At 50.0% G+C, this 15,152-nt stretch overlaps 1 protein-coding gene across 2 annotated transcripts; it reads right to left on the bottom strand.

Moving 5' to 3' along the window:
• Nucleotides 1-1,721: 1,721 nt before the first annotated feature.
• Napsa (napsin A aspartic peptidase) lies at nt 1,722-14,358 on the bottom strand. 2 transcript variants are annotated; one of them, NM_031670.2, is made up of 9 exons: nt 13,796-13,911; nt 6,904-7,039; nt 6,693-6,816; nt 6,441-6,559; nt 5,701-5,900; nt 3,573-3,695; nt 3,339-3,483; nt 2,872-2,970; nt 1,722-2,025 (listed from the first exon to the last, which is right to left on the bottom strand). In NM_031670.2, exons 1-9 carry the CDS (start codon nt 13,870-13,872, stop codon nt 1,786-1,788), a joined length of 1,263 nt encoding a protein of 420 aa, NP_113858.1. In that variant the 5' UTR covers nt 13,873-13,911; the 3' UTR covers nt 1,722-1,785. The 2 variants fall into 2 exon arrangements, with proteins under 2 accessions (NP_113858.1, XP_038944991.1); XM_039089063.2 differs by lacking the exons at nt 6,441-6,559; nt 6,693-6,816 and having other exon boundaries at nt 13,796-14,358.
• Nucleotides 14,359-15,152: the final 794 nt, after the last annotated feature.

Here is a 15,152-nt window from a genome sequence, read left to right as displayed (position 1 = left end):
TGCATCAGAGGCTGGAAGTGTGGACTAGCACAAGGATCTAAATCACAATTCTTTCACACCTCAGCTTCACCCTGACTTTCTGCTTTTAACAGCAGCCATACACAGGATCTAGTTACCAAATACATTAGTGGTTTCCCCCCCCCCCCTTAAAGGTCAGAAGTTGGGAGTGAGGTGGAGGCTGGTGAGAGAGGAAATAGAAAAGGAAGACTTATGAGTTAGAGGCAGGCAACAGTTTGAAACTCATGGAGGCTTGGGAAATTTGGGTGTCATCCTCACTCCCAAGGCCTCACCAGGGTATAGGGAGAGGGGTTGGTCACTAGAGAATCACCTCCCTTCCACCAGAGACCAGATGAAGCTCGGTTACAGGGTATCCAGAGGCGAACAGAATCAAGGCTGAGCGAGGAACATAGGAAAGATATTTGGCCCTTTCTTGAGACTCTTTTCTCAGTCCTGGTCCACCTTATCCATTCTCATTCTTTCCCAGAACACCTTGTCATCCCTCTGACTGTCCCCTCTCCTATTCCCAAGGCCATGTCACTAGGGACCAGTGGACTTCTAAGATTCCTTTGTGCTCTGCCCCCTGTCCCCATTTCATCAGGGTAAAATACAGGAAAGAGTCTTAGTAAATCAGAGACCGTGGAAACTCACAGCAAAAGATCCCCCCCAACACACACACACACACACACACACACACACACACACACACACACACACACACACACCACAGAGCCAGACTGGTGGTGCACTCAGGAGGCAGAGACTGGTGTATCTCTCTGAGTTCGAGGCCAGTCTGATCTACAAAGTGAGTTCCAGGACAGAGAAACTATGTCTTGAAAAGCATACAAAATACAAAACATCCCTCTCTCTCTCTCTCTCTCTCTCTCTCTCTCTCTCTCTCTCTCTCTCTCTCTCTCTCCACACACACACACACACACACACACACACACACACACACACACTCAAGTACCTTGTCCCTCCCCCAAACTCAAAATCCAGGAGGATCCTTCTATCCTTCTGCTGCAATCTTTGGTCCCGTGTTCCCTTTCTCACAAGCCTAGATGTAGTCTGTCTTCCCGCTCCCAGAATATGGGCCCCTCTGCCCCCTCCCCGTACTCACCCCAAATTTAGGCGAGGAGGGGACTGAAGGGATCTGGCGGCGGGAAAGAGTGACCGGGGAAGAGTGACCGTGCCCCGACACCTCTGGGCAGCGAGAGACTTGCGGATGGAAGCTGTGACATCACCACCGGAGGAGGGACAGCCCCTGCTCCCCACAACCCAGGGTCTTCAAGCTCCGCCTTTATGTCCGACCCAGGGGCCTTGTAATCCCCAGGGAGAAGGTAGGACACACAAGGTCCGCAGGATGATGACTTCTTTCCTTAAAACAAGGTCTGGAAAACCCTTTACCGATGTAATCCCCACTGCCACCTGTCGCTGTCATCGCGACCGGTCGCCTCCCACGCTTGTTGTGGCTGTGGCCGCCTCCAGCGGGACGCCAGCAGGGAGAGGACTACAAAATCCGTGATGCTCCGCGGTGTGCGGGCCTTTGACTACAGGCGTAAGTGGGGGCTAGAGGCTTCATGGGGATTGTTGTTCCCAGACCTCTCACTGGCGCAAACCCTGCAGAATGGGATGCTTCTCTTCCCTCCCTTCTCTTCCTTAACTCCAGAGGTCAAACATTCATTTTCCCTCCCCAAAAGTTACCCAAACGGTATCCTTCCATGAAAAGTTGATTTTTCTTTTTTATTGGAAAGAAGCATAGCTGCTGTGGCCCTGTGTGTATGTACCCTAACCAGGGCGTCTTCTGAGGAACTGCGCTTGCGTAGCCTTTCTTTCTGCCCGTCCTGTTGCACGAGACCGAGCACGCGCCAGTCCCACGCGCGGGCCGATGTTTTTGTCCCCTCGGTCAAAGACGGCCACATAGGACCCCAAAAAGACGTCCCCGAGGATCCAAAGGGGTCCTTCAGGCTTGGGGATGTCCAAGGCTTGGAAGCCCAACAGGCAGAGGCCAACATCACTCTGAAGAATCTGCAAGGTGACAACACCGGGACATTGTGAATCACGGGGCTCCGGGTTTGATTGTCCCTGCTGCACCTAGAAGAGGACAAGGACTATTTCTAGCTGGGCATGATGCCATCAGCCAGTGATTCCAGTGCTCCAAGAGACAAAGGCAGGAGGGTGGAGAGTTCAAGGCCAGCCTGTGCTACACACATAAACTCCATTTAAAAGGAAATGGAAGGAGAGAGGGAAGGAGGGGAAGGGGGAAAGGGAGGGGGAGGGGGAGGAGGAGGAGGAGGAGAAGGAGGGGGAGGGGGAGGAGGAGGAGGAGGAGGAGGAGGAGGAGGAGGAGGAGGAGGAGGAGGAGGAGGAGGAGGAGAAGAAGAAGAAGAAGAAGAAGAAGAAGAAGAAGAAGAAGAAGAAGAAGAAGAAGAAGAAGAAGAAGAAGAAGAAGAAGAAGAAGAAGAAGAAGAAGAAGAAAAGAAAGAAAAGCTACGAAATGGATGGCTTGGCCGGTAAGGGTTCTTGCTGCTAAATCTGTCAATCCTCAGACCCCTTCACAGTAAAAGAAAATCGATTCCTTTAAATTGTCCTCTGGCGCACACACAACATAAATAAAAAATTTTGAAAGGGAGAATAGAAAAGGAAAGACAAGGTCCAGGCTGGGGCCTTTCATCCCAGCCCTTTGAGAAGCAGAGGAGGCAGGAGAATCTCTGAGTTTGAGGCCGACTGGTACATGAACAATTCTAGGCCTGCCAGAGGTACAGGATAAGAGCCTATAAGGGCAAAGCTCCTGTGTTGGATTCCTGGGCCGCAGCTCCACGCTCTCTCAAGCTCAGTTTTGTTAGTCTGAAGTCACTGTGGCAGCCGCCTTACCTTGATGACATAGTCCTGACCTGTGAGGTTAAACCAGACTCCACCGAGGGAGAAGGAGACAGTGGGGAGCTCTGGGATCTTGGAACACTGAATGAGGTACTGCAAAAGAAGAGGAAGCAACAGTAAGCAGGTGACTCTTGCTCTCCTCAAGTGTCTTAGGTGGCTCCCTAGAGCCCTGGAGTACAGCTTTTAGTGGGCAGTCAGATATTCAGGGCCTCCTGTACAAAGGTCTTTTTAGGTAGGAGTCTCTAGTAAGTCCAATTCTACATGTTTCTCCCCTACCCACCTGGAAGGCATGTTGGCTTCCTCCTATTGCCCTCTGCCTCATCACCCAGACCTTCAGACCCACTGCCCTCTTTTTTAACCTCCTACTTACCTGCTTTCTTGCCCTTAGGCTTCAACTTCCTACCAGTCTACCACCAAATTCCCAAGATCCTCTTGTCATCAGCACCGGGAGTGGTCCTCACCTGCCCGGTCAGGAGGGGAAATCCCCCAACGGCCTTATTCAAGGCCCGGATCTCCTCACTGGGTCCCGTGATGAGGGATGTGCCTGTGTCTAGGATGGCACCACAGCCCTGGGCGCAGAGATTCAGCCCCGTGCCAACCTTCACACTGTGAGGAAAGGATGGGGCAGAGCTGTTGTCAAGAGGCAGGGCCTGGGTGTTCAGACCCTCAGCTCAAGCCCCACAAAGGCTCCTCACCTCTGCATGTGGACCTGCCAGTAGGCAGGGATGGTGACTGGAATGAAGGTGAGGGGAGGTACGTAGTGATCCGGGTCCGAGCCCCCCAGGACCAGCTCTCCCCCATCAGACCCTTCAGAATCCCTGCAGAAGCAAAGTGCAGTTAGGGGGTTGGTGTTCATCTGTCGGTTTCTAAGGTGATGGGATGGGACTTTCTGCCAGTTGGCTCCTAGGTGGGTGGGCTGGCTAGTCTCGTGTCAACTTGATACCAGCTAGAGTCACTGAAGACTAGGGAACCTCAAGTGACAAAATAACTCCATACGGTCAGGCTATAGGCAAGCCTATAGGGCATTTTCTTAATTAGTGATTAATGCGGGAGGGACAAAGCCTATTGTGGGTGGGGCCTCCCCTGGGCAGGTGGTCCAGGGTTCTATAAGAAAGCAGGCTGAGCAAGCGATGGGAGAAAGCCAGTCAGGAGTACCCCTCCATGAACTCTGCTTCTGCCTCTGGGTTCATGCCTGTTGTGGTTTGAAAGAAAATGTACCTATAGGGAGTAGAACTATTACGAGGCCTTGTAGGAAGAGGTGAGGCCTTGTAGGAGGAGGTGTGGCCTTGTAGGAGGAGGTGTGGCCTTGTAGGAGGAGGTGTGGCCTTGTAGGAGGAGGTGTGGCCTTGTAGGAGGAGGTGTGGCCTTGTAGGAGGAGGTGTGGCCTTGTAGGAGGAGGTGTGGCCTTGTAGGAGGAGGTGGGTCACTAGGGGTAGGCTTTGGGCTCTCTGAAGCTCCAGCCAAGCCCAGTGGCTCACTGTAATTTCCTGCTGCCTTGGGATCAAGAGGTAGAACTTTCAGCTCTGCCATGTTTCCTGCCATGACAGTGATGGACTAAACCTCTGAAACTGTAAGCCTGCTTCAATGAAGTAGATTCCTTTATAAGAGTTGTCTTGGTTATGGTGTCTCTTCGTAGCAATGGAAACCTTAACCTAACTGCCTTGCTTGGGTTCCTGTCCTTATTTCCTTCATTGATGACCACTCAGAAGCAGAAGCCTAATAAACCCTTTCCTGTCCAGCTTGGCTTTGGTCACAGTGTTTTCTCATAGCAATAGTAACCTTAACCAAGACAGCGGGGTAGGGAAGTGCAGACAACTCCTAGATATGGGGTCCGGAAGGAAGACAAAGATGCCCTTGAACTCCTGATCCTCCTGCCTCCACCTGGCAAGTGCTGGGCTGACAGGCAGGCGCCACCATGCTTGACACTGAGGAGGACCTTTTGAATATAGGTTGTGCCTACTCAAAGCTGGTGAGTAATGGCTGACCCTAGTTCTACGCAGGGCTCTCCAGTGGAGTGCGAGCTCTCTTTGGGGTGAAGAAAGTGTCCTTAAGTGCAGTACTTGTTGAATGGGCACGGAATTTCCTGTTTGACTTCAAAGTCTAGGGGCATTGTGAACCCATGGTGAGCTTTCTTGGTATGTCCGGAGTTACCACTTAAGTTGTGGGTTTTTTTTTTTCTCTCTCTCCCTTTTCTATATTGGGTAAGCACTTTCCTGAATGCAGGTTGAAACTCTTGTGTTGGGAGGCTGACTTCCTTCAAGAACCACCCGACTTCCTATGTTGATAAATGGGACGTCCTGAAGGAGATTTCTTGGGGCTGGTGTTACAACTTTGTACCAAGCTAAACAACCACCACCATCTTGGGAGTTTACCTGTGCTCTGTTGCAAAAGTTCATCTCAGCTAGCCTTGTTGACTGTTTACACCCCCTCGTGGAGGGGTGAGGGGGGCCGTGAGATTCTCACCTGAGTATGCATCTGCCCCCTCCTAACTCTGCTTCAGTTAGCATTGACCTGGGAGAGGTGCTTACTATACAGGCCAGGGAAGACTGAGGGAGGCTCCATCTATGGAGCTGCCTGGGAATCCCTCACACCCCCCCCCCCCCCGCTGGGTGGAGGCCTTTCAGGGACAGCCTTTTAAGGGGGAGGAGCACACACACCACTGTAAGCAAGGCCTCGCCTGTGCTCTGGAAGGTTCCCCAGGGTGAACTGTGGTAGAAGGGTACCTAGGTATCAGGTCACCTTAGGAGGAGGGTAGATGCCCCTTAAGAAGGGATTTTAGCCATATCTGCAGTCTCAGGTATAGAGAGAACTCCCACAAAATACCTGTTGAGGTAAAAGGAGAAGACGGGTTTCTCCAGCAGTCGCTGCTCCACCAGTGCGTCCAGTGGAGGCTGAACTCCTCCCACAGCCAGAGTGGGGAAGCCGAGGCCCAGGATCCCATCAAAGCGGGCCAAAGCAAAGACCAGGCTGGGCTCCCACAGAGCCTCTCCAAAGGTCACAGAAACATTGTGGATACCGCCGATCTGGGGGTAAATTGATGTGGGAACATTACGTTAGAGACACATTCTCTCCCTGTGGCTGAGATTGTGCTTGGGATCGTTGGGAAAGGAATCGAAATGGCTTAAGTCCTGTTCCTTTCTAAAAAGCCACACACGCTTGCTCAGGAGGTCCCGCCCACCATTCAGGACTCTCCACTCCGGAAGAGGCAATGCTTACTGACAAAGGAGGCCGCTTATCTTTTTTGGAAGTCCCACCCTCTTTCTCAAGAGGCCCTAATCCTTCACAAGAAGCCCCATCTTCTTGCTAAGGAGACCCCATCTCTTTACTAGAAACCTTACCTCTTTTCCCAGCAGACCCTGCCCTCTTTCTAAGAAGCCCCATCCCTTGTCCGGGAGACTCCCACCACCATGACTCCCCCCTACCTCCACCTGCCCCCAACCACCTCTTCCCAAGGATCTCCTCCCTGTCTCCTATCAGGGCCTGCCTCCTCCAGCCCCTCCCTGAACCAGATGGTGGTTGATTCTGGTTCTAAACAGAAGTCTTGTGTAGTTGAAATCACCCACAGTCAGATTATCCCGGCTCAGGATTCCACTCAGCCGCCCGGTCCCATACTGAATGGCAAACTTGGTCCCATTGGGCCGAAAGGAGCTGGAGGCCTTGGGATTAAAACGATGGTGGAACCCTAACAGGAGATAAGATAGGTGTCACTCAGGGAATGGGAGACTCAGCACTTATGAGGACAGCCTAGGGATTACTGAGGCCAAGTTCCTCATGTCCCACCACCCCCTTTGGCCTTCTTCCTCACGGGAACTCACAGCAGGCCAAACTGAAGAAATGACATCTCGTGGATGGAACCCACAAGTTGGAAGAACCCGTGTCAAAGACAACTGTGAAATTCTGAGGAGGCGTTCCCAAACCAATGTCTCCAAAATACTGGGTCTGGTCGCACAAGAGAACGGGGGTAAATGAAGAGTTGGTTATTCTGCCGCAAGAGGGGGAACGGGGAGGGGGGGCGCCGGGACTCACGTTCATGAACTTGGATAGAGGCACAAAGGCGGTCTTGCCGCCGGAGGTGGGGGTCCTAGAAAGCTCTGCTCTCTGTTCCCATCCATACAGTGGGCTGAAGATCCTGTGTCCAGGGTGGATTCGGCGAAGAGGGACTCTGGAGAGAGAGGTGGGGGGTTTGAACAGTGACAAACCCATGCATATGTCCAGGAGACCCTCATGTGATAGGTGCCTTCATAGGAACTGAAGGTAACTATCCCCGAGCTCCTATAGGAGCCGCCATTGACTGCAGCTCCAGAATGACCAGGCAGTGCTGCTGAGGGCAGCTTTACAGGCTACAGGAAAAGGCTGTCTGAAGTGCACAGACTCAGAGACCTGCCAGTATCCATATCTTAAGGAAAGCTGTTCCCCAGGAACCAGCATTTTCTGTGAGGTCCAAAGATGCCTCCCAAAGTTGATGGGAAGGGACGCTGTGAGTGGTTAAGGACACGTGGGGATCCAGCAGAAACAGAAACTCTGTTCCTAATGCTTCACAAACACCTGTAACTCCAGCTTCAAGAGATCCAACACCCACATCTGGCCTCCATGAGCACTGAACTCACCTGCATATACCCACACATAGACTCACACATAAGCATTAAAAGATAATGATTAAATACATATATATGTATGTATGTATGTATGTATATATGTATATATATATATATATATATATATATATATATATGGGCTGGAGAGATGGCTCAGCGGTTAAGAGCACCCGACTGCTCTTCCAGAGGTTATGAGTTCAATTCCCAGCAACCACATGGTGGCTCACAACCATCTGTAAAGAGTTCCAATGCCCTCTTCTGGTGTATCTGAAGACAGCTACAGTGTACTTATATATAATAAATAAATAAATCTTTTTGAAAAAAGAAAGGAGGAAAGAAAGAAAGAGAGAAAGAAAGAAAGAAAGGGCTTGGCAGTAGAGCCCCTGCCTAGAATCCCCCATGTGGGGCTGGGGCATGACTCAGTGGTAGAACATTTACCTAACATGTACAAGAGTGTGGGTTTGGACTCAGTACCACAAGGGCAAGACAAGAAGGCAACAAAAAAGAAACTGACAGAAATTAAAGGGGTACAGAAGGAGTGGGGAAAGCTCTGGACACGCCTCTTAACTCAACCTCCAGCATTTGATGGGAAGATGTGCTCAGTAAGGAGGGGTCTGATTGGAGAAATAGTGAGTTGAAGTGGCCAGCTCTTCTGTGGAACAAACACAAACTCTGCTCTGCCATAGCAGCCCTCACCAACAGTGTTTCTAGAACCTCAGTGTGAAGCCTGATCCAACCCATTGATCAGTGGTGGCTGGCAGACCCTTCTTTCTCTCTATGGGAGTGGTGTGGGGACGGAGACCAGGTCTTGTTACATAGCCCTGGCTGGCTTCCCACTTGTAGCAATCTTCCTGCCTCTGCCTCTGATTGGTGTCTGATGGCTGGTAGCCAAGTATCCTGTACTGGCTTCCCCCATCCTCAGCCTCTAATCTACAGTCCGTGATACAAAAGGATTCCCATGAGTTCCAAACCACCCTGGGCTACAGAATAAAACTATGATTTTATGGTTGGAGAGATGGTTCAGTGGTTAAGAGCACTGACTGCTCTTCCAGAGGTCCTGAGTTCAATTCCCAGTACCCACATGGTGGCTCACAATCATCTGTGATGAGATCCAAGGCACTCGTCTGGTGTGTCTGAAGACAGCCACAGTGTACTCATATAAATAAAAATAAATAAATTTTTAAAAAAAGATATGGTTGGAGAGGGAGTTGGAGAGATGACTCAGAGGTTAAGAGATCTCCTCCAGGGATTCTGAGTTCAATTCCCAGCAATCACATGGTGGCTCATAACCATCTATGATGAGATCTGATCCCCTCTTCTGGCCTGCAGGCATATACAGGCAGGCCACTGTATACATAATAAATATATAAATAAATAAAAAAATAAGTAGGTAAATCCTTAAAGTACTTCCAGGAGACCCAGGTTGGATTCTCAGCACACACATGGTGGCTCACAAACATGGTGCACACATGCAGACATGTGCTGGCTAGTTTTTATGTCAACCCAACAAAGCTAGAGTCATTTTGGGAGAGGGAGCATTAACAGAGTAATTGCCCCTCACCAGATTGTCCCCCCGCCAGTCTGTGGTGCATTTTTTGAAGCCAGTTCACTTTAGGCAATGCCACCCAGGGGCAGGTGGTCCTGTGTTGTGTTCTGCCAAGAGGAACAAGCAGGGATCGTCGAAGGCTTTTGCTTCATTTCCTGCCTCCACGTCTCTGCCTTGACTTCCCTCAGTGATGCTGCGCTCCTGAGATTTGTAAGCTAAAATAAACTGCTTTCTCCTCAAGTTTCTTTTGGGCAGGGTATTTTATCACAGCAAGAAACCCTAACTAAGATGCACACTTGTGCCAGGCTCATGGGGCGCTGCTGTGACAGACCTGGTGTGTGTTTTGTTGGGGGAAGAATTGTACTGTCATTGCACTTTGGGCTGAAAAAGTGGTTGAGAGCTCAGAGCTTGGTTCTGCAGGAACTTGGAAGCTAAGTCTGTTGAAAGCAACACAGACTATGGAGGCCTTGCTTGTACATTTCCAACATCAAGTTTAAAAATGCGTTAGAGGGGCTGGAGAGATGGCTCGGTTGTTAAGAACACTGGATGCTCTTCCTGAAGTTCTGAATTCAAATCCCAGCAACCACAGGGTGGCTCACAACCATCTGTAAGGGGTCTGGTGCCCTCTTCTGGCCTTCAGGTGTATGTGCAGATAGATTATAAAAAAAGAGAATGTCTTAAAAACTCTATCAAGGCCACTTATGCACTATTTTTTATTACCAAAGTGAAACTTTGCTTTGCTAGGACAATTGATCCTGGTTGGCTGGAGCTGAGAAATTAGCACTTATTAAAAAGACCAGGGTCGGGCTGGAGAGATGGCTCAGCGGTTAAGAGCACTGACTGTTCTTCCAGAGGTTCTGAGTTCAAATCCCAGCAACCACATGGTGGCTCACAACCATCTGTAATGAGATCTGATGCCCTCTTCTGGTGTGTCTGAAGACAGCTACAGTGTACTTATATATAATAAATAAACAAATCTTTAAAAAAAAAAAAAAGACCAGGGTCTGGGCATGATGGCACACACCTATAATCATATCAGAGATCAAGTGCCATGTAGGCAGATGTCTGTGAGTTCAATGCCAGCTTGGTCTATGCAGAGTTCCAGACTAGCCAGGACCACACAGTGAGTCTCCGTTGATGGAGAAGAGGCGGGGGAAGAGGAGAAGAAACAAAGGATCATTGAGAAATCTTCTGGGAAATGTTTCCTCAGGTTCAGCACACAGAAGCTGTGCTTGAGAGGGCGCTAAAGCTGCACCTGTTGCTGGCAACCAAACCCGGCAGTGAGTAAGAGTTTCCAAGATGCTGCTGGGTTTGAAGGCATGACAGACGGGGTCATGGAGAGCAGCTGAGGCTTGACTCGTGAGCACCCAGGAGAAGCCATTGGTGAAGTTGTAGCCAGTTTCAGAGACCCTGCCTTTCGAAGATGCTAATACCATGAATGACCACCAAGGGAGCAGAGTCTGCCTGAGCCTCCGATGAGCTGCGAGTGCCGAGTGCCGGGACACAGCCTCTGGCGTTTAGATTATGTGTCCCTGATGTCCGACACTACACTGACCACTGTTAGAGTTTGGCTGTGCTTTGCCTTCCTTGGGGCTGTGCCCTGTCTCTTCTCTCTTGGGATAAGAAAGTACTTCTTCTGGTTTTACAGATGCCTGTGGTTGAGACTTTGAACTTTTAAAGAGACTTTGGACTTTTAGAGAGATAGGAATATTTTAGAGGAGCCTGAACTTTGATCTTTCTTAGGCTTTTTTTTTTTTTTCACTTAAAGGTTTATTTATTTGGAGCTGGAGAGATGGCTTGGCCATTAAAAGCACTGAGTGCTCTTCCAGAAGTCCTGAGTTCAATTCCCAGCATCTACATGGTGGCTCACAATCATCTGTAATGGGATCTGATGCCCTCTTCTGGTGTGTCTGAGACAGCTACAGTGTACTCACATATGTAAAATAAATAAATAACTTCCCCCCCAAAAAAGTCAAAATCACGGGGATGAAGAGAGGGACTCTATGAGGGGGCACCAGGAAGTGGCAACAGTAACCAGCATGTAAAGTGAGTAATAAATTATATTATAAATAAACTGGTAGGAAAAACAGCTCATTTACATGGCAGGAAAGCAGCAGAAGCCACTGTGCAAAGGAATGGGTGGGGCTTCTTTAAGATGCCACTGCAAAAGCTATTTGAGGATATGTTGAACTTGGCCCTTGAGCTGAGTGTTTACCAAGCCCCAACCTAAAGTCTGACTCAAATGCAGGTCTCGGGTTCTCTCTCCTGGGGGATGGAGTGTGTTGGGATGTAGCATGTCCAGGAATGACCTGGGTATCCTATATCTACTGCTCTTGGTGTAGACTTGGAAGTCTGTGGTATAGTGTGTTCACAGTTGAGCTTAAAAGGGGCTGGGGTTTTGGCTTAGTTGACAAGTTCATCTAGCATACAGGAGAGTCTGGCTTCCCGGTAAGTCACCCTATAAATGGCTGAAACAGGAGAACCAGAGGCTCTCCTTAGAGCTCGTCCTTAGCTATATATCCAGCTCATGGTTAGTCTGCACTACATGAGTCAAAAAAGAACAGAAGGAAGGGGGGTTGGGGATTTAGCTCAGCGGTAGAGCGCTTGCCTAGCAAGCGCAAGGCCCTGGGTTCGGTCCCCAGCTCCGAAAAAAAGAAAGAAAAAAAAAAGAACAGAAGGAAGAAAGGAAGGGAAAAGAAAAGAAAAGAGGAAGAAAGACAATCAGTACTGGTAAGATGGTCCAAAGGGCAAGGAACTAGTCCCTGGATCCATAACACAGAAGGGAAGATCTATTCCCAAAAGGCGTCCCCTGACTTCCGTGCATGTGCTGTGCCAGCACACACACCCCACAACACAATAAATAAATAGATTTAAAATGAAAAATCCAAAACACACCTCCTGGCCACTGCTCAACCCTAACACCCCAGCCCAGTCCTGTGACTCAGCCTGAAGAGGCTAGAGTGTGACTAGAGTGTGGCAGTGGAGAGCTTTCTGGAAGGGCGGGCGCCCCATCAAGAGTTGGGAGATGCTAAAGGAAAAGAAGGGAGAAATTCCGAGAAGAATCAGAGGCAAGGCGTTGGGGTAACTCATAGGGAGGCCTCCCTATCCCTAAAACAGGATTGCTCAAAGCCTGAGAATCTGGGGATACCGAAGTTTCCAGACCACAGAGATAGGTCTCCAAGTAATGGAGGGAAAGTAGGGGGCTTGAGCCTCAAAGCCCGCTCACTAGGCCTCAGGTCCAAGGAACTGCCTCACAGAATGTATTCTGGTTGGCTAGGGAGGGTTTTTGTTGTTTTGTTTTTTTGTTTTTCCGGACCTGAGGACCGAACCCAGGGCCTTGTGCTTGCTAGGCAAGTGCTCTACCACTGAGCTAAATCCCCAACCCCTAGGGAGGGGTTTTTAATCCTGGGCTTCAGAACCAGACATGTTTTACCTCTTGGTACTGAGGATCGAATGGAGGCCCTGGTGTCAGTAGACAAATGCTCTCCCTCTGGGATGCATCCCCAGTTCTCGGTTTCTGCAGACAGTGTCTCCACACCCTGGAACCCAGCCTTTCTGCCCCAGACTCCCTGAGTGCTGAGACCCCACACAACTTAGCCAAAAGAGTATCTTGGACTTAATTCAGTGGTGAACTCCTTTAATCTTAGCACTTGAGAGACAGAGGCAGGAGGATATCTATGAGTTCAAGGGCAGCATGGTTTACATAGTGAGTTCTAGTACACCCAGGGCTACATAGTGAGCCAGTATGTTTCAAAAAAAATCATGCGGCCGTGGCTAAGGATATGGCTCAGTGGGTAGGGTGCTTACATAGCACAAATCCCAGGAACTCCAGCACTTGGGAGATGGGAAGCAGCACAACCCGGAGTTCAAGGTCATTCTTGGCTACATAGGGAGTTTGAGGCTAGCCTGGGCCACACAATATCAAGTCTGAACAAAGCCAAAACAAACAAACAAAACTTAAACAACCAAAAAGCGTGGGGTTTCAGGCCGTGAAGGGCCTCTGGCCAGCCTGAGTCCGGGTGGCAGACATGGTTCTGTCAGGCCTCGCTCCTGCTCCTCTCCCATTTCTCCCACTTTGCTAAAAACATTGTTTGACCACTTCCTCCTCCCCAGGCTGGCCACCAAGGTCCAGCTATCAAAGTATTGAAGTCCAGCAATCAAAAGCCCCCTTTGGCTCACCTAACTAACATGCCCGATTAAAATTAAACTCCTCGTCCTAACATGAGGTTTCCCCTGGACCTGTGGGCCACGTCTGTCTCTTCTCTGTCCAGAGGCAGTCCTGTGCCCCACTCCAGGGCAAACACCCTTCCTCTCCTCCCTTTCCCTTGTTCCTTCCCTTCTCCTTCTCCTCTATCTGCTGTCTTTATCTCTTGTTTTCTGCCTTCCACCCCTCTGTCACAAATAAATCTCCTTTGTGCTGAGAACTTGGTCTTGGGGGGTCCTGAACCGTTACTTTTCCTAACAGGAGACATGCTGAATTTCTCAGGGTGGAAAACCCAGTTTGAGAGTTGAGGCTCAGGCCTTTAAGATAGTTCAGACGGTAAGGAAGCTTACAGCCAAAATCTTCTCTCTCTCTCTCTCTCTCCCCCTCTCTCTCTCTCTCTCTCTCTCTCTCTCTCTCACACACACACACACACACACACACACACACACACACACACACACAAGCAAAATCTGGGGGTCCTGAAAAAATGGCTTCTTGGGGAACCAAGGCCAGCCTGACTCTTAAGGGACAAGTGGTAGGAATCTGTCAGCAGTGAGGATGGGGTCCTCATACCGGATCAGTGTGGCCGCAGGCTCCAAATTCCCCAGCAGCACCAGGCACAGCAGCAGCAGCAGCGGTGGTGGCAACATCTCTGGGGACTAGGACTGGGCCAAGATGTCCTGTGGCTCCTTTCTTCCCCCTTGAGACTCCACCCTGTTCACGCCCCACCACCTACTGGAACACAGAAGTGACGTGTGCGGTGTGTGGTGGTGTGTGTGTGTGTGGTGGTGTGTGTGTGTGTGTGTGTGTGGTGTGTGTGTGTGTGTGGTGTGTGTGGTGTGTGTGGTGTGTGTGTGTGTGGTGTGTGTGTGTGTGGTGTGTGTGTGTGTGTGGTGTGTGTGTGTGGTGTGTGTGTGGTGTGTGTGTGGTGTGTGTGTGGTGTGTGTGTGGTGTGTGTGTGTGAGTGTGTGTGTGTGGTGTGGTGTGTGTGTGTGCTGTGGTGTGTGGTGTGTGTGTGTGTGTGTGTGTGGTGTGTGGTGTGTGTGTGTGTGTGTGTGTGTGTGTGTGTGTGTGTGTGTGAAGTCCTTCAGCCACAGGGACCAGAGCCAGGCTGTTTAAGTAAGATATGTGCTGAGTGTGTGTGTTCACTGGTTCCGGCCTTGCACCTTTGAGAGGGTGGTGAGGGCAGACCCAGCAGCCCCCCCCCCTTCCTGCCGGTCAATGGCTTTTACTTTTGACTCTCAGTTCACTTTTCTAAGACTCATTAACCACAGGGTTTTTCTTTCTTGAGCAAGAGGAAGGGACAGGAAAGGTTTGTGAAGAGTCTGAGAAGAGCCGCTCAGTTACAGCAGAGGTGTGTGCTGTCCTATGTGGGTAGCTTGGGATGCCCACTCTTTCTGTTCTTGCCTCTTTTTTTTTTTAAGAGAGAAGGGGCTTCCTCCCTTTATACATTTTAATTAGTTAGTGTGTGTGTGTGTGTGTGTGTGTGTGTGTGTCCACATACCACAGCAGGAATTCAAAGGACAGAGGACAGCATCCAGGAGTCAGTTCTCTCCTTTCTTCAGCTGAGTCTCAGGAGTCAAACACAGGTCAACGGGCTTGGCCGCAAATGCCTTTATCTGCTGGGCCGTCTCCCCGGCCTTCCTCTCCTTCTGAAACAAGGTCTCATGACCTCATTGAGCTCAAGGGATCCTCTTGCCGTAAGGTCCAGAGCAAGGGTTCTCGACCTGTGGGTCATGACATACCAGATATCCTGCATATCAGACATTGCATTGCATTACGGCTCATAATACGAGCAAAATTACAGTTATAAAGTAGCAACAACACTGTTTTATGGTTTGTGGTCACCACAACATGAGGAACTGTACCCTTTAGGGTGGCAGTGGTGCAAAGGTTCAGAACCACTGCCTAAACTATGTGGACCGAAGGC

This window comes from Rattus norvegicus, chromosome 1 (genome assembly GCF_036323735.1).
Source record: "Rattus norvegicus strain BN/NHsdMcwi chromosome 1, GRCr8, whole genome shotgun sequence".
Lineage (NCBI taxonomy): Eukaryota > Metazoa > Chordata > Mammalia > Rodentia > Muridae > Rattus > Rattus norvegicus.
The sequence above is the reverse complement of the archived record's forward strand: the minus strand, read 5'-3'. Positions and strand labels throughout refer to the sequence as shown.

What these genes read in the sequence shown, in the direction of transcription:
- Napsa (NM_031670.2), bottom strand. Translation starts at nt 13,872, where the DNA reads ATGTTGCCACCACCGCTGCTGCTGCTGCTGTGCCTGGTGCTGCTGGGG. An exon ending in CTCTATCCAAGTTCATGAAC is followed by an intron (nt 6,817 to 6,903) that starts GTGAGTCCCGGC and finishes TTGTGCGACCAG; the next exon opens with ACCCAGTATTTTGGAGACAT. An exon ending in TTCTCCTTTTACCTCAACAG is followed by an intron (nt 3,696 to 5,700) that starts GTATTTTGTGGG and finishes TTGCTTCTGCAG; the next exon opens with GGATTCTGAAGGGTCTGATG.